Source organism: Helicoverpa armigera, chromosome 15 (genome assembly GCF_030705265.1).
Source record: "Helicoverpa armigera isolate CAAS_96S chromosome 15, ASM3070526v1, whole genome shotgun sequence".
NCBI classification, from domain to species: Eukaryota; Metazoa; Arthropoda; class Insecta; order Lepidoptera; family Noctuidae; genus Helicoverpa; species Helicoverpa armigera.
In genome coordinates, this window is record NC_087134.1 from 3862502 (window position 1) to 3886317 (window position 23816).

General features: G+C 36.3%; 1 protein-coding gene across 1 annotated transcript; it reads right to left on the reverse strand.

The window, feature by feature from the left end:
- Nucleotides 1-313: 313 nt before the first annotated feature.
- LOC110371259 (cAMP-dependent protein kinase type II regulatory subunit) lies at nucleotides 314-23558 on the reverse strand. The gene is made up of 7 exons (XM_021327417.3): nucleotides 22971-23558; nucleotides 19407-19597; nucleotides 18364-18501; nucleotides 16645-16857; nucleotides 9197-9368; nucleotides 7515-7604; nucleotides 314-4231 (listed from the first exon to the last, which is right to left on the reverse strand). Exons 1-7 carry the CDS (start codon nucleotides 23188-23190, stop codon nucleotides 4101-4103), a joined length of 1155 nt encoding a protein of 384 aa, XP_021183092.1. The 5' UTR covers nucleotides 23191-23558; the 3' UTR covers nucleotides 314-4100.
- Nucleotides 23559-23816: the final 258 nt, after the last annotated feature.

Genomic DNA, 23816 nt, shown 5'->3' on the forward strand with positions numbered 1-23816 from the left:
CGCTCCCCTCCGAACTAGCGCTTTCTTTTGCTTCCCATAGACTTCGTAAATTTTAGAGCGTACACTTGAAATATTTTAATTTTTGTGTGAAAATTTTGATGAACTAAAATCTGAGAATTATTAAAAGTCGTAGAACAAAAGTTTTCGTTTATGATATTAGTGATACGGTCCCGAGAGGTTGCCAGTGTGTTACCTATAACCCTGTATACTATCTATTGTATTTACTTGCGGTATGTTTAATTCAAAGCTTCCAAAGTGTCTATCATATTCCTATCGGGATAAAGAAAGGGGAATGTATATAAATTAAACAACATTTAGATCTACAAACAAATATAATTCAGTTTTCTAACATTTTACGATACATAATTTTTATAAATGTACAGGGTAAGCTCATGACGTGGGAAAAGCGGTACTAGTTCTCAACTGGCTACCGGATGTACACATGTGGTGCATAGTATAATCATAGGTGCGACGCGAGCGCCGCGCTGATATGCTTTCACTTCGTATGGGACAGGGATGACGACTTAACCTACAGTGAGTGGAGACATGGAGGACGCTCCATACCAACGTGCTGTCAGGTTACAAATCTACATTAGACACCAATGACTAGTATAATTTATCAAAAATTACGCTACGGTTAAGCGTATTGAATTTTAATTTTACATCAGTATGCCAGAGAATGCATATTATAGCGCTCCGAATAATGCCTTGGGATGTTGGAATAGCGGCCTCTGTGCGTCCCATGGAAGACAACAGAATGAAAACCTCCCATCGAATCACGCATTCTAGACATTTGTGCTTCTATGTTAACATTAAAGATGTTGCGTGTCGATTAATTTCAATAAAAAACTGAATATACAAGTGTAATTTGATTAGCATTTCCTACAATACCGATGCTGAATATTCTTAAAACACCAGTATTAAGAGCGATATATATGTCTTATTCTATTTATATTTTATTAAATTCTATAAATAAATTTCACACAGACAAATTTTAACACATGATATTGATGTAAACGACATAGATAAATGACAGTTATTAGTTATTATTGCACGATAATATAAACTACTGGGTTCGCAACACGGGGACACACAGACATTACGTGGTGACGACACGTGACGCACCTCACCTGTACACGTAACAAACACAACGTTATACGTAGCAATATCAAACATGTACATGACACGATCATACGGAAATCTATCGAACATCACACTCCCCAAATTAACCAGTGCTCATGGATAAATAGTGGATTCGACGTCATCGAATAAAATACATAAAAAATCATGTCATACTGCAGGTCAAAATATTTACCGAACGTGTTTTAATAATAATGTGTATCGCAGAAGTCACAAACACGGCCGTCAGTGGTAAATATTTTGAGCATTTTGTGTTATTATAGTACAAAGAGTGGGTTCACATCTTAACCGGAGGTACCGAACTGTTTGAAGTTCGATGCACTAAATACACATATCTCACAACACATTTCACAATTTCACATAGAAAAGGCAGTTTAAGTAAGTCAAAACACGAGATTAATATTAAATTGTTAGTGAGAGAGTGCTCTAAGAAAATTGTTTCCAGGTTCATGTTGTTGTACGAAATAGGCACTTCAAGTGACAATTTAACTATAGAAAATTGATGGCGCACAAAAGTTATTAGAAATTCTGTAAATAAATACATTGTGAACCAGTAAAGGGAATGTATTAGCTACGTGAAACTCAAACCAGCAGTTAGATACATAACGAATGCTATAGAAGAACAAGCGAAGCGCCGGCCGACGTGCGAGCTGCCACAGACACGTCTGCACTTAGTTAACCAGTGAAATTAGAAAGCGTACATTTATATTTCACAATAAAACAATCAACGTATTATATTCGTACAATAAAATAAAATCTTCTATGGCATCTGAAATCAATTTGTACACTTTTGTACATGGCGTCAAAAACGATACACCTCACCCCTCAGGATTTGACTATATTCCATTAAAATTTCCTATTCTACTAATATTTAAATTACAATAAGAAATGACGAAAACTAACTACTACATAGTAAATATATACTTAAATATTTAGCGCTACACATGATATTTACGCACTCACCTACTTTGGCTGGATTCACAAATAAAGGTGGTAGGATGTTTCTAATTTAAATAATACTGGAGACTTGTACCTGAGGGCCGGACTCGCGTCCGAGTCAACCGAATCAACATTGCGTACACCGATCTCTTACAGGATTAACAATCACGATGGCTTCTACTTGTTCATTGGAGCTTTGTGTTCGCTATAAAAGTATTACAAAGATAAACACCTCAGATCTATTATAATGTAAAATTGTTAAAGAGCAAACAAAACAATAGGAACTCTCTACAACAGAAAAGAAGATTTAAATTAATTATAAGACAACATAAACAATTCCTTTTGCTTAACAAAATTACTATGAAACAATTGTAATAGTATATCTGCGAACTAAATAGATTTTGTTCAATAAATATATATTTATGTGTACATATATGTATTTCATTATGTCTGAATGTTAGTTGGTACAACAATATCCAAAGGACATTTATGTATTTGCAAGATGGTTTTATAACAATGACATTTATGTGAACTATTATTTATAATTTGGCATAATATTATCATAAACTGATCATCGCATTAAAATCTCCATATACATATATCGACGAAAAACCATTAACCGAGCTAAAAAATAAATAAAAAATAAAGTGATAGATTTAATCTAATCACAAAAATAAAAAATATAACTAAGTATATAATTTACCTACTAGGTATGTATATAATTTTGTTATCATTCAGAAAAGCCTGTGTCAGTGGAAATATCTTAAGTTAATAGAAACGGCGATAGCGATTGAGAATATCCCAAGATAAGACGTGGCGAGTGCCGAATAGTATTGCATTGTACCACTCACTACGTAAACATATTTATGTTAAAGTTTAACACTAATGCCTTTTTACCCTCGAGTCATAAATTCTTTTATTGTTAGCGTCAGGTGTTGACTCCGTGTCAGACGACATACGCAGGAAACAAAATGTCTTGTGACACGCTTCGACTAATTATCCCAAATATACTCGTAAAAATATATTGCACATAAAAAGCTAAAAACAATCGTAGGAAATATAAATAAATCAAAGCAAAATATATAGTCGACGGCGTAGTGTTGTCGCGTTGTATGTATGGCACATAAGTGAACATTTTGTTTGCTACGTGGCGGCCGCCGCACGTCCTCGATGTACCTTATATATACTTAGCTACTAAGGCATTTCTCTATCTAAAATAAGCGTATATCTGTATCAATGCAATATTATTGAGCGCTCGTTATGTAGTCATCGTTTCACCTTCCATTCAACACGTAATCTGGTATATCTACTACAATAAGTTTCAAATTAAATATTCAACATGGCACTACTTCAATTCAAATCGACGAATCGTGTACTTGAACTACAACATTTTAGTTGGTTAAGCACAAAATATGTTACATTAGCTATTTAGTAAGCGTATGCTTTATGAGCACAACTGACTCGAATTATATGAGGTTATGCTGTTCAATAAATACGTAAGAGCCTTTTATTATAATATTAAAAATTACATCTTTGTCATGTATTGCCATTAGAAATATTTTATGATATTCAATTTTACTCCAATTTATCCTATAAGACCTCATTGCATTCAATAGCAGTTAAAATTCTAAAAAAAAAAGAATCGCACTGCAAATTTAAAATTGGAACGGTGCAGCATAACCTCAGAACAAAAGGAACAGAGTATACTCACGTCAAATAACTTCGCGCTCTGAAGTGTGCCATTCGCGTACACTTGCATGCAGCTAGTGGCTAACTTCCGAGATGTAGGCCCGGTTTCACTGGCTACCGATAAAGTGTCAGTTAGTTATTTGCCAGATAAAAGCTAGATATTGCTATCCGAGACTTGCGAAACGAAAACTATATAGTTTATCTGTCAGACAAATTCTATCAGACACTTTTTGAGTAACAGTTGAAGCTGGGCAGTAAAGTTGTTTGTCGTGAGGTGATAATGTTGCGTGGAAGGGAAACAAGTGATGTCTTGGCGACGGGGCGCGGCTCGTTCATCGCACGTCGGTGAGGTTGCTCTTGTCGCCGAACAGCTTCACCAACTGTTCCTCGTAGTCATCGATGTTGCGCTTCATGATCTCCATGCAGGGGCCCAGCAGCCGCTCGAATGTCTCCACGTCCAGGACTGGAAATAAAGTTTAATATGTCTTTAATTTTTTTAACTTGAATTAATTACAAACATAAAGAAAATTGGTGTTTATTGGTATCAAGGTGGTCAAAGATATTGGGGCTCGTCAGTGGTGAGTTATTTTATTATTTAATATTAATAAAGTGTGGGTGGATAATAGAATCGAACTAGACATGTCGGCTATTTGTAAGAAGGTTTACTTCGTTTTGAGTCCCTTTATGGCAGCTCTTGAAATGGTAAGGTAAACAAAGATATTTTGGATCTTAACCAAATTAATAAAACCAGTTTCACAATTACTATACAATATACATCCATACACTAACTTAAGAAAGTATTTAGTATTCAACACACACAGGCTTAACTAGAATTATCCAAACATTCAACTCATTACTATCAATATTTTGGTTGAAAAGTTTTACTAAGATAAACAATACTAAGCTAACACTGGCATAGGTTAGAAATTTGTTGATACATTATTGTAAATGTTTTAAACTCCTAGAGGCTATCTCATAACTCATCTGTTAGTATTATAATAGGCTACTAGATACTGGATATATAATACTACGAAATCATTTTTGATAGTGTAAACATTATTAAATATAGACAGTTCAACTCAGATTTGCGCGCGGCCCTATGTGTGCGTCGGCTTGTAAATATAAAACTTTCATTCGTGTGACAGTGACGTCGTCCGAGCATGACGTGTTCTTATCATTTTTTCTTATGGGTACAGTCGTTTACGAAAATACTAGTTATTCGCGGAGAAATTATTAAGGAGTCAGATAAAGCGTTTCAAAAAATAAAACGACATTCAAAGCTTTTTATTATTAAATATAGTTTTTAATTATTTTTTCATACGTCTTTTTAAATTGACATTGACAGTATCTAAGAATTGAATACTCCTTAAGTACATATTTTCTAGCTCGGGGTACGTGGACAATAAATAAAAGTGTGGACTAAGAATGTAAAAAGAGGTATAATCTAGTATAATAATGTAAACAAAATGTGTGGGGAATTTTAAAAAGTTATATTGCTTCGCATAATGTCGACCAAAATAACAAAATAATGAAACTCATAAATGAACGTTTAAGTCAAATTGATGAAGGGATGTGGCGTAATACTTGTCGACATGTAGAAAAGAAAAAAGAAGAATACTATAGACATTTTGACATTGGAGTCAGAATTTATAATTCTCCTTGGAGAGTAGCGAATCCGAAAATTCATCATTTGATTTTTCAAATAGCGATTCATAATCATTATAAATAAATAAACATTAAATTACGTAATAACTGTTTTTCTTTAAACCCCCGTATACAACCCCTAAATAACTGTATTGTACCCGACTGTACCTCTTGTCACGCACACAAAGTTACTGTATATGTACAAGGGTTACCCACACATAAGGCCGCGCGCACAACTGAGTTGAACTTACTATACTAGCTTTTGCCCGCAACTTCGTTCGCGTGGAATAGTGACTACCAGCAGATTTTTGATTTGACCAATAGATGGCGCTATATGTCCGGAATAATTTTATTTTTATTTTTTTTGTAATAAAAACTATCCATGTCCTTTCTCAAGTTTCAAACTATGTCTGTACCAAATTTCACACAAATCGGTTCAGTAGTTTAGGCGTGAAGAAAAGACAGACAGACAGACAGACAGACAGAGTTACTTTCGCATTTATAATATTAGTTTGGATGAATAAAATATACAAGCCTATCCTAACAATGCGGAAGTTTTTTTTTTCCGATTCAGTACTATTAAGTTAAAAAGTAAGGCTGAACCGGTTGAGAAGGCATTTAGAAGACGTACGATTATATGATATAAGGAGACCTAGGAAACGTAGGTAGGCTATAGGTACTTTTTATTTTTAATCCCGGTGCGAGATATAAGTACTGCCAACTGCTCAAAATCTTGTACCTATTAAATAAAATGTATTAAAAGTTATGCCATGTGTTCCATTAATTAACATTAGCTTATCAGTAAATCCACAAATCACAAACATTTTGTAATATGTAATTAGCTGAAGGTTATTTAAACGAATACAAACGTCGCCGATATAATTCGCTCCATTATCGATAAATTCTGATAACAAGTTATTAATTGGTAGCATTTAAAGATGGCCTTGTCGATGACTTTAACTGTGGGATTAAAGTACATAGAATTATGTCACATTGTAAGAATCTCAGACATTGAGTGTATGCACTTTTTGTAGTAATAAAATTGGCAAGTGGCCATGTGCTGTTTTTGTAGTAACGTTACACTGTTGATAATAGTTTTTAATATAAAGTGAAACACTTATGAGTGTGTAGTTTCTAACTATCATGTGAGGAAATAAATTGATCGATGTTACGATATCAATATAAGATTTTAGGAAAAAAGACTGATAATAATTTTCGTTATGCCAACTTATTATTAAGTATACTCCAGTCAAAATAAAAATAGATCCGCGTAAATCCCCGAAAGTTAAAAACTGGTATAATGTTAGGAATACAATTATAATGAAATCGGGAAAAGTCCCAATTAATCCCATGAGTGCAAAAAATTGTAGTTGACAAAACTGGATTTCTGGTATTTACCAATAAAAACTTCCATAATTTTACCAAATGGCCACCGAAAATATATCAGCCCATTTTGTCTCTTTACTACTTGAGAAACACGGAATAAACAATAAGAGGAAAAAGGCGCAAGCTAATGTATGTTGATGAATGCTGCACCGAGGCTGGCGACGACATACAAATGAGGCCGCCGTTGTAACATGCAAATACAACGATTACAGGATATAAACACCTGTTAGAAGCTGAAGTGATAACGTGTTTTAGTTATTTATTGGTTGTTATCACTTGTGCTAATACAGAAATGATTTTCAAAGGTGAATTTTATGGTGCGAAAGTGTTTTACAAACATAAGCAAATCTCTGTTTGTCATTTGGTGTTTATACGTATGAAGTTATACATTGATTTGGCTTTTGGGTTCCAATTTTCCTAATGAGATTCTTCATCATAGTGATTTTAAATGAAAGTCAGGCACGGAGTTTCTTATGGCGGCAGTATTTCTGGAGGCAGAATCTTTATCTCCGTTGAGGCCAGGATGGCTAACGATTTATAATAGTTTCTTCCATTAATCGACATTTTCAAATAGTTATGGCTCTGTGTATTATGTGCGAACCTTTTATTTTGAACTAGGCTACTTTATTCTGCTACCTTAACACAATGCCAAGTAATTCTACTGTTAACATACATAAAATACCTAGAATATATACTAAAGGTGAAGCTATACTTACATGCCACCCTGGTGGGTCCGACAGCGTAAGCAGAAGCAGCGCGCGGCTTGTGGGTCACGAGAGCCAGCTCGCCGAAGTACCCGCCCGCCTCTGTTGAAGATCAACAAACATTAGAAGATCATCCAAGTAGCAGAAAATAATAATAATATTCGTCCAACGTCGATTGCGACCACGGTGGCTGTACTCTAGATCAGCCAGCTGCGTAGGGCTTATTATAGTGCACAAGCATTTGCGCAGACACAAGTGCACTCACTATTCCTTCACTCTCATAGCCCGATGGGACGGCAATCCGACACGACCGGAGAGAGATCAGGCGCAGGACCGACATTAACGTGCTAACTTGCCTAATATTGTACATGCTAAAGTGAAATTGTTAAGCTTTCAATGTAAACGACTGTAATGCCTCCTTGGCGATTGTAATGCAGGTCCTTTTGAGAAATCATTTGATACTTATAACTACATACAAAATGTATGTCATGCAACTTTAACATTAGAGCTTTAAATTACTGTAATTTTCAATAAAACACCGGTTGCAGATATGGTTCATGAGTTTTTTTATCCAATCTGAATACCCCACCCATACTACCCATACTAGTGGTGGCTTTTTGGGTAAAGAATCAACCTCTTAAGTATAAGCGTGGGTTTGGTGTACTTTCTAAGTATATTTTGGACACCAATGACTGATTGATTGTGTGAATTGATGTGAAGGAAAATATCTGGAGGAAACCTGGACTCTAACGTCTGAAATCACCAACCAGCATTGAGCAAGCGTGGCGATTAACGCTCAATCCTATCCCCGTGTGAGAGGAGAGCAGTGGGGCCATAAACAAGGCTGAATATGATTCATTTTAAATAGCACAGAATATTATGAAAAAAACCGGTAAAAATATTGTAAAAAAAAAGTATTATTCAAATCGCATCTTCTGTCAATGTCTGAGCAATCAATTTCTCAAAATCGTAATGTGTCTTCGTTTTCCTAATCATAGCCCGAAAATAAGCGACTATATTTTTATTTCTACTAAAACTTGTGCCCTATTTCTTTATTACATAACTAAACAAACTAACAAATATTATCGCCAGAGTATCGAGAACGAGTTACAGCAGAATATTCACACATGGTGTTGTAAGAAACAATCGATCATTGGCCTGTCATTAGGAGCCGCGAGTGGGGCCAACTAATAGCTTATTGATTGGCCATCGCTCTCCTAGGTGACGTTACATGATGCCAGTCCTGTTTCTTAATAAATGCCACTTCTAGCTATTATGTACTCTGTTGTCAGGCTGTTCTTGAGGATTATATATTTTTTCAGTGATGATGGCAATCAGTGCCAATATTTTTTATGGATACGTAATGTATAGGAGATAAAAGACGCCCCATAAAAGGGTCTGCGTTTGATTAAGGCTTTGGGGTCTATGACGAATTTCCAAAGAATACATGAAATTCCGCTGAGGTTGTGGTTAAATATTGGCACGTAATTAAACAATTTGGAAATGACTAAGTAAACTGGTTGGGATTTGCCATTGCGATACATTTTTCCCTGAATTACTTAATACAGCATGCTGAAGAGTGAGATAAACCTTCCCAACGCATTGATACTTTCCCTTCTTATGATCCTCCTGATTACTCGCAAGTTCCTTATCCCAGCAAGTGTGACTCTTTGACATGTAACTGCGGTACTCACCAAGACGCTTGATCTCATGCTCGTTGCCATCGTCGCGGGTGATGCGGATGCTAACGGCGCCGTCCTCCACGAAGTACATGCCGTCGGCCGTGTCGCCCTGGCGGATGATCAGCTCGCCGTCGATCAGAGTGCGCGGCAGCAGGGCGTCGGCGAGATTGGCGCGCTCGTAAGCCTGTTGAACAAGATATTCATTTAGAAAGTGATTTTGACTAAGATAAAAAGTTATTAGAGGAGTATTTTTCGTGTTCCCCTTCTCTACCCTCATCATCTGCCTAATCTTTTCCGAACTGTATTGGGGACTTTCCAGTCTAGCCAGATGCTCACTGTCTATGAGACCTCTTTTTTCCAGTTACCCCTTGGAAAACTTGGTTGTAAGACTTTCGGGCTTTTCACTACTCTAATAGCTTGGCGAAAATGTTTAATGATAGCCGGGATCAATTTAACGTGAACTCTGAAAGTCTACGGAGTTGATGGCGATATAATATACTCGTTCAAGTGTTATTTACATTTGAACATCATTGGCCAAAAACCTTAAAGCCTGAAACGGAGCTTTAACAAGCCTCTTTAATAAACTAGGTTCTATTTCGAAGAAATTTATCAATTCAACTAGAGCTTAATCACATTTTACTGACGTCAACTATCCACCTCTGTATCACTTTCACGAAAAACAGGCGTTAAAATATGTAGTGAAACGTCATCGAGCGTATTTTGATACAAAATCGTAGTTTTCTGCGTATCAGGCCTGAATATTTTCATTGGCATAAATACTTCCGAAGAAATCCTCATAATTACCCATTAACATTTCTAGTACTAGGAAAATAAAATGTCACATAGTTCAGGTCCACGCATTGCCGCCATTTTTGACACACATAGTTACATTTTTTATAATGAATGTGTGGGTTTAGTGGTCGTTTAAAAATGTAATGATAAATAGCTCGCATATGTTTGACAAATGACTGTAAATAAATAATATCCGGAATTCTTTTTTAATAAGCTTCCGTTCGTCTGTGAAGTATGACCTATTTAAGAGCGTTCAGTGGAAGCTATGGTAATTTTGTTTTACGTGTTCAAAGAAAACGAAATATTGAACTGTACCGAGAATCTGCATACGCAATGCAAGCTGAAATAAAAGACGCAATAACTGTGAAGGCTGATCTCATAGTAAAATCCTTTGTTTTAGCACTTCATATAAAAGTATAATACCACAATAAACATACATTATGTAAGACGAAAATTATCGAGTCACAATATCTCGGTTGGATAAGCTGTAGTGTCGTCACTTTCGGTGTCCACTTTTATAAAATCCCATTTATCAGTGCATTCCGCAGTCGCGAGCCGAGTTCCACAGTGACGTGTGAGTTTAAGATAAAAACCGATGACGTCACAGCCCGTCCGGAAGGTGAATAAATTCGATAGGAATATCGCCGTCCGGCGGCTGTTATCTTTCGCCTCGCTTATCAGACAATATTATCTACACACGAACGAGAACCGCCTTTGACGGTAGTAACGGTAGCATGCGCTTTATCTTTTATTGCTTTATTTACATAAAAAAACATTAGGATCACTTTTTTATGCTGTAACAACAGAACTAAGGTATTTATGAGGAGATTTGTATGTTTATTTTTACTCAAACTAGATTTACGAGTGTATTACTGAAGTGATAAGGAACGGAGATGACTTGTTCGTCTGTACACTAAAAGGAGAAAATCCGTGGACATTTATTGAGCAAAGTTCCAATCTTGGGTAATTTCCGGTAAAACGGGAATTATGTTATCAGCATGAAAAATCCAATTTGAGAAGTGCCTGTGAGAGACCCTTCTTTTCTGAGAATCTGTAGCCGATAGCCGAGCGCACATCGTAAATGCATGAACGTGACAGAGGCAAATTGAGTACGTCCCTATTACAACATGCAAGAGAACAAATGCATACCCATACCCGTATAGATAGTGGTTTGTGCTTATATGCAGATATTACTGCAACTTAGCTTCTAAAAAAGTAGAGTTATATATCACAACAAATACCAATAGTTAATGAGCATATCGATTACTTTACATAATAATAATTATCTCGATTATTACACACATTGAATTATTTAATTCAAAGACTTTTGAGAGAGATTTAATTGAATGAATCATGACTACTTTTTTGTTAAAAACTTGAAATAATACTCAAACAAATCAATGCGCTAAAATTAAAAGACGCGTAAATCGCAATCCTGCAGGGCCCATACAATTAAGGGCGTTGTTATCCGGCCGGGCCCACAAACGGGCCGTGAAGAGCTACCCTCCGTCACGTTTAAACCCTACACCTTTAGTACAACGTCCGTGTGTCTGTCCTCCCCTTTACTTGGGGCTGAGCCGTGTATTAGTGACAGCTTGTTAGCTAATTCCCTGCGACCTGACTGACCCTTTAAAGATCTATGGAGTTTATTTAGCATGTGCTTTCTTTGGAGATATTTTGCATGTCTTTCTAAAGACTTGGGTGATAGTAATACAGATATGCCTGAGGTAAAGTACGTTGGTACTAAGTGCTTTCTATATGTTAGGCAATCTGTTTCAAGAAGTTATAGGTACAAATTGTATGAAAGTATTTGACCTAGTTGGGAACTAGTGGTTTACTCGGTTAATTAATTAGGATTTTATCCACCCTACATTTGATATAAAAGTAACGTTATATTGAGAAAATTCGTGAAGACAAACGATATAACCTCAGAAATAGCAAGCTATTTTCGCCACTGTTCATCCACATGAACGTAATCTTAGCGAAAGGCTCCCGGGAAGAAACGGGTAAACTATTCATGGCCGGGTATAACACGGCTAATTAAGCAGAACACACAATGCTTTCCAGTAGTTCCCAGATTCGCGTTACAACACTACGCAAGTGATGTAACTGTGTTATAAATTCTATCGATATTATTTTGATTTTTATCGACTTGGCAACCAGGAAATTTTTTCGACCTAAAATTAACTAAACTTTTTCCTTATTAATCAGGACAACGATTTGAAAATGCGGAAACCCATTAGGCAGATATTCTTTTTATAGTAAAACCCGGCCTAACACGAGTCGGGCTTCCGTACAAAGGGTTCCTTACCATTATCTATAAAACGGCAAAATCATGTCTGTTGTATGCGACCCCTTCAAACATTATTTTGATTTAAGTACTTACTTTTGAAAATAAAACGTAGTATTATGTGAATATTTTAAGCGTCTATCTGTTGCCGTTTACATGGGAAACCAAACATACATCACGCTGAGAGTATTTCAACAATCCAGTTATCACGGTTCTTAGTAATAAGGTAACCTTTATGTAAGGAGCCCTAAAAATCGATGTCTCAAGAACAAACAACGACAGTGAAGACAGAAAAATAATTGAATTCAGTGCTTTAGGTTTAATGTGTAAGTAAACACAAACAGTAGAACCGTGTCAAAGACCTGTGACGCGTGTGCGTACAATGAGCGTGGATAATCAGGAATTGAGTGAAAACAGATATACCAGGTCTTGTATTATTTTACTGAAGAACCTGATTTTTAAGATTGAAATAAAATATCTAAGCACGAACTTTTGATTAGCGCAATGATTGGGCAAAAAGAGTACCTACTTAATTCACAAAAATCTAAATTGAAAATGATTTATTCCATGACAATATGTGCACGGTTGTATTGCATCTTTGCACTGAATAGCATTTGGACTTCATTGTTGGTTATACTTTGAATTTTCAAATAACCATTGTGAACACATATATTAAAGTCCTTATCAAGTGGCCATCTTGCAACAATTACTGTCCGTAATCCGCCATCTTTGTGAGTATTTGCTATCGTAGGGACAAATAGCAGTATTGCTTCAGTCTGGCTGTCCACATGGTGTGTATGTGTGGGTACGAGTAAAGAATTCGATCTGGCTCTACAAGCGTGAAGCGTGTTGTCCTAGACTACGGTTGGCAACATGCGACAACTTACGCACTATTAAAATCTTCAAAGTCGACCTAGTTTCTGTACCAGGCTTTGAGTGGCACAAAGTCAGTTAACACAGTACTAAGGGACTTTTGTGTGTTTAAACCTTAGAGTACAGTGGACGTTGGGCTGTTGGGCTGCTGTTATCGGTGCCTAATCTTGGCTTAAATCAGTATTAACTGATAAGTGTTATCACGTGACGTCCGCGTGCATCACGTGCGATAGCCACTACTACAATATTGCTATCGTCTACTTATCAATTGTTACTTACACTTTCAAGTCGGCGTAGGTATCGCCTTGTATTATTATAAGTAATCCAGATGATAAACGTCACTACTGTTATAAAATATTCGTGAAATGTTTCACGGTGTTAATCAATAAGGTTTGACGTCACCGCTGTGTAAATCTATGAAAAGCACCGCATGTTCCTTAATTGTATGCTAACATTAATAAATACATAATAAAACGCGCGTGTTTAATACTTTTAACGACATTAGCTTATTGTTAGAATAATATTATAACGATAAACAATCAGAATGGTAGGTACTAGTTGATGTATTAAACGTTATTTATGACACCACGACATAAAAATACTTAAGTACTATTTACTCCTACGTATAACAATGTGGAAAATGCAAAAAACGGTCTTAAAACTAGCGTAAAAAGTTGTTTACGGCGTGGGTTGACGCATAAATTGTATAATTTACATCGAGTTATCCTCCCCTACGGCGCGAGGTTTATTGCGTTAACTCTATTAAATATGCTTCGAAATTATTCTAGGAAAAAATATTTATAAACCGCAACACTTCTAGGCTAAACCAGAATGTAACATGAGCAAAGCATAATGTTTTGGAGCGGAAACGCAACTAGTTTGTCTGCATCTAACCGATGTGATACAGCATCAGTTCGTACATGTTATAAAGTAACTTGTTTAAACCACTATCTAAAAGCAATTAACGTGCTTGTCCGTCTAAATGGGAAACGGAAGGAGCGGAAGATTGAAAAAGATTTCCCATGGAACGCAATATCGTTTTATTTTTCATGATCACTAATCCGTTTTCAAAGCGTCGTGTCTTTAGTCCCCAGAGGCCATTCATTGAACAGACTCGCTACGAGACGGACGTAATCAGTGTACATTTATATTTAATCACTTCGATTTCCCTAAACATACGTGAGAGGAAACATTCCATTTTATTAATGAATATTGCAATTAGTGAAGCATTTATTAATGTCATTCCGCGTACAATTATCTGACTAACTGATAGGGATAAATTAATGATTACGTTTTGGTAGTAAATAATATTAATTTGCCTTATGTTTTCGCAAAAGGAATGGCGCAATGTCGGGACGTCCTTCTGTGTTCAGGGTTGCGCAATCAATTCCCGTATTGGGAATAAAATATTTGTATGACCTACAGCTAGCTATGTGGGACAAGTTTATGTGGATTGTGTCACAGTATTTTGTATCAAATGGAATTATCCAGACGAACTTCTAGACTACAGCTAGTGTTGTTAAAATACAAAGTTCAAGTGAAGTGTCGATACGAAAGATCATACTGTAACATTTGGCATTTGACGTCATTTATTTTCACGGCTCAGCTGTTAGAAGCTTGCCTTTCCCCGAAAATTTATTTAAAACACGGCGTAATCTAATTCTTGTTGACGCGACCACGTCAACATGACGTAGTGGTACAAAAATCTTATAAAGGAAGGTGTAGACAACATATCGATTGTAGTAGAGTTCGAGCGTGGTCAGGCAATATTTTCGGGACGCTGGGCAACCGATCCGTTCGCGTGTGAACGCGTTGGGGGCCGGTCACTCTCGTTTCAATATTTCTAATGTTTCTGTTGTAAATTTTACCCCATATACTGATATTTTAATTATATGTATCGATTATTAATCGATTACTACATACAAGTTAGCATCACCACTTCGATAATTTTACCTGGAAAGAACTGAATCCGATTCAGTTGAGTACGGGTCTATTTCAGAAATTCATTCATACAAGAGGTTTTCACTTTTCCGACAGAACACTCAACAAAACAACCAAAAAGCCGAATGAGTAGCGAATTAATTCACAACTAAAATGCTGAAGTTATGAGCTTCCAAAGTTTTTGACGAGCCGCGGCGAACCATCTACATTTCATGAAATTATTTAATCACAATCAAAACCATGTACAGATTTAGGATAAAAATAGTTAACCAAATGCAATGAAATAGATAAAATCGTATAGAGATGTTATTAAAAGATTTACGTGAAAAATACTGAAGTAAGAAAATTAAAATGTTGATAAATATAGATTGGTTATCGCGATAAATCGTTAGAATATTATTATCTCTTTAGACTTTAAAAAAACAGTAATACAATTATTAATACAGGTAAGTATAAAAGTATTGTGGGAAAGATTAGTGCACAGATAAATGTTAAAGTTAAGTTCTTTCTCAAGGAATTCAAGTTTTGTAAGTAGATGTGTGTCAGCGCGAGACAGCGAACGTATCTTATTAAGAGACGTAACACAAATACATTGGAAAAAACTTGTAATGGTCATAATAATAAGTAATAACTTCCCACGCGAAGATTACTTTGAGAAATACTAGGTTTAAAGTTCTATTGTTTATAAATGATTTCTAGATAAAGTATTAAAATATATTAAGTTCTCCTCTGCGCCAAAAATAAAGGAAATTGTTTCAAAATAATATTGTGTTTTGTCTTTTCCGCGAATTTTTGCCGTCAGTATCAATATTTTTTTGTATTTCTGAAAATCCGTTGCTGATACAATTCGATAAACATTTGCTATCGTGATTTGAGTAGCGAATCACAGCACGTATCTTTGATCTAACAATCATTTATATTCAATCACACTTATACTTGTTTTGAACGAGCTAGTTTTTATGTGAACAAGATAACTGGCAACTGCACCTACTTTTTAAAATCGATAAAATCATTTAATCAAGAAAGGTAGTTATCGATATATCTTTTGATATTTATTCATTTCTCAAAGGGTATGTATAAAACTAGAATTAATTTTAACGAAGACATTTCCATTTATCATGCACACGACTTCCAGGTCGTTATTAATAGAATAGATTTTCATTTGGAAAAACAAGAAAACCCATTAACGCCCAACCATTTCCAATCCTTCACATAGGTATGAACAAATGGGCGTTTGCATGAGTAGGGCGTATTTACAAATAGCGCTTTGATAGAATTCGCACTATGCAATTGCAGATTTGGATCGATTCTCATTTGTTTTCAGGCCTGTAGACAGCTAGTGAATGTGTAATGATTATTTGATAGTAAAAAACGGCAGTTTGCGCAGTGACATGGGCTGCTGTGCTGTATACGCTGTAATAGTATATAGATGTTTTTTCTATAGGATGATTTTCCACCAAAAAAGTACTCCTACACTACGCTGTAACTTTTGAAAAATCCGACAACCCTAGAGAGAAAATGATAAAATCCTAGAGTTTTATAAGGATAGGTAAGTAAGACATACCTGCAACGCCTTCAACATGGGCACCTTCTCCAGCAGATCTTCGTACAGCTTGCGCTTCTTGTAGGCGCTCTTGAGCAGGATGCGGCGGAAAGTGTGGCGGTCCATGGCCCACAGTTGGCCCGGGGTCTGCGCACGCACCGACGCCGCTCTCGGCATGTTGTACATGAGAGCCAGCTCGCCGAACGAACCGGACCCTTCGTATGTGTGCACCACCTACAGTGTGTCACTGGCTTTAGTTTTTACACTTGAAAAAAGGTTGTAATAGAATTTGGGAGATCAGGTCTTGATCTCTAGATTTGGTGTCTCTGGTTGTATTTGTTAAATCATGAATTAATAAATTATACATGCTAAATAAAAAAGAAAAATGTTGAATATAACAATGAACATATTTTCAGAGCAAAAACGTCGCAACGGATTAGAATACATCGATTTGTTTTTGTATGTCTTAAGATCTGTAGATGCAAAAACAGGCGAGTGACATAACATTATGTTTCGCAAAAAGGCAAGCGAAGGTTTGCCTATAGATTACCCACACTTCACCAATAATGTTAGTCTTTCTGTAAATCTCCTACTTAAGACACTGGACTCCTTAACCTACCATACGTTTATTATTATTATTCCACACACAAGGCAATCGAGTGCGTTTGTCATAGAGAAACTGACCATATGCTCATATTGATTGTTTACCCAGGCTTAGCTAGTCACCAATGTTATCATACCACACCACTGGGGAATTGTGATAAATAAGTTCAGTGGCCTCACGAAACGCAATTTATAACTTAAAAACTTGTCTAGCTCATGTCTACTGCCCCTACATCAAATATTGCCTTGAAATTCCCCTGAATTAATTTGAACAACAATACTTTTTGTAGCTATGTATACCAAAGAAAAAACTTGGCATTGATCTCTTTTTTACATATCTCATTAACAGTTGATCTTTTGAAGTGCTTACGATAAGTCGACAAGATCTGATTACATAATTATTTCTACTGATGTCAAATAGCAGCCATTGGAACAAAACAGGATTGTAGTTGATTAATAAAATGGCTGAGAATCTTGGCAGAGTACGAGATTCACAATTTTGTTCTTTACTACAACGAATAGTTTACACAAGACTATGCAGATTACATTAACTTAAAAGTTTTCAGTATATTTTGACAAGACACGGTTAACATTAAAACAGGATTAAATTCGGGCCCAAATTATTGTGCCAAATACCTCTTGCAGTAATTAGCTGCGAAGTATGTGCGTTGGACATTTCTTTAATTTCAAGTTGATGGTGGGCCGGCGACATTGAGAAACGTGGGCCGAGGCTAATAACCTATGTTGTAACATGTTGGTATTAACGACTGTCGTATTAAAGAATTATCTACAGTTTTTTGAAAATAGGTCAATGGTCGTTATTTTTTTTGTAAATTATAAGAATGCAATTATTGTTTTGTTACATGTTTTTGAAATATAACATGAGTTAGAGGAGGTGTAGTCTGGAACGTGGGTGTTCATGATTTGTCATATTTTTTACTAATAACTGAAGAGTGGGCTAACTCTGGTTACTATTTTTTTGGATTATCTTATGCAATATTCTTAAAAGCATCCTGGATTTGTGTCACGGGACAATAATATCTGATGAAATGTGGGCGTGATCTATCACTCTAGTTAAAACAAACATCTTCTGAGAAAGTGTCGTTTTGTTATGTGTAACAAGTTATTCGCACGTACCTTCTCGATGCGATCATCGCCGGTGACGAGCACGTCGAACATGCCATTCTCGATGACGTAGAAGTTGTCTCCGTCGTCGCCCTGCCTGATCAGGTACTCGCCCGGCTCCGTGCGCTTCTCGAACATCGCGTCCAGCACCTACGCAGCCCAGGCATCACGACTGTTTATAATGCACGTACTCGCGGAAAATTTCACCAAAGATTTATAGTTACAGGCGAAAGCTTCCTAGTACCGAACTCCACATGTGCTAATTTTGGATAGTGATTTTTTTTAGACTGTTACTAATGTGAGCGTTAGGTAACAATATTCTAATTTTTTGTACAAAACAGTACTAAATGTGTCAACGCTTATTCTGTTGTGGTCGATAAGAACATGGTCACGATCTACCATTCAGACAACCATCGAACTGTGTGAAACAATGTCTTGTATATTGTCATGTTAAGGAATGATTACAATGTATTAACATAACGTAAATATCTTGGAAAAACCTGAATTAAACAACGTATTTTATCTTTCATTTAAAAACAAGACTAAAGTTCTAAGGAAGCGTATCACCTGAGCTCGCAACTACTCACTGACAGATAGAAAGCGCTTCTTCAAAGGCACAACAAGAAAGCTAGAGTTCTGACATTAATTACTTTAATTAGACTTTGCAGCTGGTCGACTCGTGTGCTACAGCGAGCAACCGCAGTCAGTTGAAAAGACATTATGTATGTTGAGAACTTGGAACACTTCAACTTGAAAAGGACGGCCCCATACCCTTATTTGAATAATTATGGCGTATGTCTGGTCCCTTAGTTAGAGGAATTCCTCAACAGTTTATTGTTCTAAAAGATTAAGACAATCGAATGGCAGCTGGATGTTACTATATGTGGATTTGAACCACTACAGAGTTTTCATGTAAAAACATTCAAAATGATCGTCAGGAATCGTAAACTTTGTAAGTTAAACGCGGAACATTTTGGTAGCATCGACATTTACAAGTTCAAACTAGCCTTATAATACATGAAATAACAAATTAAATTTCAATTAAATGCACTAACCTGCTGCATTTGTTGAGCATCGAGGGAGCGGAACAGCAGGATGCTGCGCACCGCCTCGGCGAGGCGCTGGCGCTGTGCATCCGACTTGGGGAACACGGTCGTGGTCCCCTCGTCGGAGTCCTCCTCCTCAGGGTCATAGGTCTCCGCGAACACCGACTTGCGTCTGGTGTTAAAGCGCGCCACTGGCGGCTCTGTCATACAGAATACAGCTTAGTAATGCAGTTTGTAAACATAGTCATAAAGCGATATGCCAGCTGTTTTATTAGTCTCATAGATTCAATTTTATGCTAAATACGTTTGGTTATTAACTGCATTAAAATTGGGTCAACTGTATTTTATTTATTCCAAAATTAAAACTGTCTCATTATGCGCTCAGGCGTTTTAACAGGCTTTATAATAGCGTATTCACACCATTAATGATTTTAAACTCAAACAAACACTCAATCGTTATCTTGGTAAAACGTATCGAGTACTTCTGAAGGGCCTATATAATCACATGATACGTTATTACTGCCTCCATAAATAACATTATATAATTTAATGCTTGCTACGGTGAAGTACATTTAGAGCACTATCGTGACTCAGTAAATATCCATCCTATAGGTAAGTTTATTATGAACTTCGTGATGTTACCAAATAAGCTAACATTTGCACATGTGCTGAAGGCCTTATAATGAGATGTGACCTGACGTGTTTCGGTTGCATCTGTTCCCAAATGTTTTGTATCCAAAAGGTTTACTTTAGAAACATATTTGTACTATATGACGCAAACAGCCGTAAGACAGATGATTCGGTCGACACATGTGTAGTTTAGTTGTATGTAATGTATTTAAAACGCAAACATCGTTTACAAGTTGCTTTCCGAATCTCGGGCACCTTCCCAAATGGCTCACTCGACGTGTTTGACGCTACTTCTGAATTCTTAACACGTAGTCCAATACTAAGTAATCGTGTAAAGGTTTGCAATGTGAGCTTATCGACTTCCCGAAGGTGAATTCCGTTTATTGCATTAAACATCCGTGTTCGGCATATGTAGCCTAGACTCTAAAACTGTTTAGACAGCTTTGGAGACACGGACTATTTTATGTTCGAGCTATTTGTGCGTCTTGTTCTAGATAACCGAAGGCTAAGCCATTGGCGATAATGTGCTCATCATTGTAAAAGAATGGCGGAAAATTGACATTTTATAAGGCAATTATAGAAGAGGCGAGCAACAAATTGCTATTATTACTTTCATTAATGTTTCTTGTTTTAATGCCTTGCACTTGTCTTGCGTGCACTTGGTAAAGAATCGATTGTACTATCACGCGAAGGAAACAGTAGCTGGGATATATGTACTTGATTAAATAATTGAGTATACCTATAGAAACGTTGAGTGTGGTGCGTTCAGAGAAAGTGAAGTTAGTGTGTTTAGTATGTGTTGCAGTGCCGGCAATGTAACAAACTGCATTATTAATAACACGCCAAGACCAGGCGGCGAGGGCCCAAACATAGCAGCGGCAGTTGCTTCCAAGGAAAATCTGATAACACGGAACAAAATTATTCTGTTCTCAATGACATTTTAAGTGAAGCTAATAACACTGGAAAGTTGCTTTCAGACTAAGTACCTTCCTACTAAGCTCCTGTTTGATATTATTATTTATGTGGTGTGCCATACCATTTATGTACTCTATCCGTGTGTTTACAATTTATGCGCCATGTAATTGTCGACGGTATCATTACATAGGTATGATACCTTTGAACTATAAAGTAATTATATTTTTTACATGCTTCTTTCACAGTAAGCATTGTAGTTAATGAATGTTCTATGACACTATCTATTCTGCAGATAACATTGTATACAGTTAAACAAACCAGGATGTGAACCATTGCTGTTGTATTGTACATCAATCCATTTCATAATGAATGTGAAAAATTTCACTATCACAAAGTTTTGATTTCAGTTTGTATTGTATATTTTTGCGCTCGAAAAATGGCGTAAAAATGATCTCATACACTTAATAACAGTGAGTGAAAATTAACAGTTTAATCTGGTAAGCCATGACTTGAGCGCTTTTAAAATATTTTAGCCTAATTATAGAGACTATGACATCATAATATCAATCAACAGGTGTTTACAACTAACTCACCGCTGAAATACAGTAATTGCCTCACTTTGTAAAAATCATAAGAGAGTTGCGACAAAAAGTATTTTTCAAAATGAGTCATTTCGGTAATGTTCCTTCAAATGGCTTTTCAAATGAGGCACATTGCTCTGAACAGTGATCCTAACAATGAGAGAAAATGTCTAACACAAACATAACTCAAGGTCTGGTTAGCACCTGAGCAATTTTGTTGTGATAGTGCGCTACCTGTCATTACATAGGCTCAGCTAATTTTACGTAACACGCGTGTACGTACGCCGACATCTGGTTCGGTTCACGACGTTAAACTCGGCGGCGGACATGGAAAAATAAGCCAATCTCATCATCACACAACTTCAAAGCTTTAAAAACAAACACACAAATAGGATCAGCGTATAGTAAACAGTGTGAATTTATGCCTCTCCAAACAATTTTTATGTAAAAAAACCTGCATTTGTTGTAGAGTTCTCCAAAGTTTCAAGTCTTCGTTTTCAGTATTTAGGCAGGCTAGCTGTTACTATTCAACAGTTTGCCTAACCAAAGACAATTTTGTTGACCGCTACATTGATTTTGCTTTAAGACGAGTTTATTTCTAATTTGTTTGGGAAAGTTTTCAGATTATAAACATTAAAGATACACAACTAGACATTATTATGTCTTTCTTTGCAATTTATCACTTGGCAACAGTTAAAATATTATATTTTCCATAAATAAAATTATATACCATTGAAACTGTAATGGCAGTTTGCCAAAAATTGAATCATTACAGATGTTGGCTATAAGAGAGTATTTATATTTTTTTTATTCAAGTCTATATAAAAATGGGTAAATTTAGAGTGTAGTTTTAATTTTGTCATCATGCTAGAGGATGCTAGCATTCCAGTTCTCTAATCTAAGCTAAATACCTAAGTATGTACTGGAAAAAGCAATCAATGAGCAAATAATTATCAACGACTAAATGAGACCAATAAATAAACAGAACTTGTGACATAATGAGAATGAATTCATCAACTTTTTGGATAATATTTGAATACAATGTGTTTTCAACACATATGCATTAATTAGGTCACTGTAACACCACAAATAGCGCCACAGCATACTAATTAAAAATGAAATATTAACCAGACATGTTTGTTTGATTTTTGTGATAAATTTGGTGGTTTCGCTGCTGAGCTCCATATTATTTTATATTTTACTCTTGTATGCATGGCTAGATATGAATGGTATGTATCAGTATCTTAATCAATTCATATCACAAATGCAATATAACTAAATTACTTGGTCACTGATAATGTGGAACTCACTATGGACGGTGTACATTATCATTCAAATGGGAGGGTTGAGATTCCTAGCGACTACTGGCATAGCTGTACTAAACCCACCTCAGTGATGCAGTCAACCGGTAACATTACTGTCTAGGTAAATATGAGAGGACTAGTACCTTCTTCATCTGATATTATGGACTCATCAGGGGTGCCGGCGGCTGCGGTAGGGCCCCTCACTACGGTGGTCGTCCTGTTGCTTTGTAATCTTGTGAAGAACTCGACAGCGTAGTTGATCACGTCCCCCGGTTGCTCCAGCAGATAACTTATGGTGAACTCCAATAAGATCTCTCTAAGGTCATCCGGGACTTGAATGCGTCCGCCTTGAGGCCTGCTCATTTCTAAAGGCGTCGCCTCTCTTTCTCGATATTATCCCGTACGGAGAACGTCTAAGCGACACGATGTATTAAAACTTCGATATCATAGCCATTGAATTAGCTAAAGCGACACACCAACGAGCAAATTTTACGATGGGGAAGTAGCACTACATACAAACGTTAGTAATAAATAAAACCACACTATTATACTAAGATTCTGTTTAAATAAAGTCTTCGCTACGAGAAATTAAATCTAATGACACACTTTTTACTGAATATTCCTTGTCCTCCAGCCTGACAAATAAAAAATCTCCCTTCACTACAAGCAAAAATGGCGAATTTTGGATTGCCCTACTTCACTTCACTTCACTCACTCCCTTTGAAATAATTGCTACAAGAAAAAAAAAACTTCCATAGACAAGCTAAACAAATGACAATCGATCGCCGGATATCTTTTCGTTATCTGTGAACAGACCGCTTTTCATCCGCGGCTGGAAAAAAACACAGAATTAAAAAGATACTTCTGCAATACAGCCTATGTATTATTGGAATTTCATTATTTTATTCTCCTAGGCAATTTTTTTCCAAAGAATTCCTTTTTTTATACATGTTTTTTTTCTACTCACTGCATCCTTCGGTTTTCGTCCG

What these genes read in the sequence shown, in the direction of transcription:
- LOC110371259 (XM_021327417.3), bottom strand. Translation starts at nt 23,190, where the DNA reads ATGAGCAGGCCTCAAGGCGGACGCATTCAAGTCCCGGATGACCTTAGA. An exon ending in CATAATATCAGATGAAGAAG is followed by an intron (nt 19,598 to 22,970) that starts GTACTAGTCCTC and finishes TCTGTATGACAG; the next exon opens with AGCCGCCAGTGGCGCGCTTT. An exon ending in CGGACCCACCAGGGTGGCAT is followed by an intron (nt 4,232 to 7,514) that starts GTAAGTATAGCT and finishes CTTTATTTCCAG; the next exon opens with TCCTGGACGTGGAGACATTC.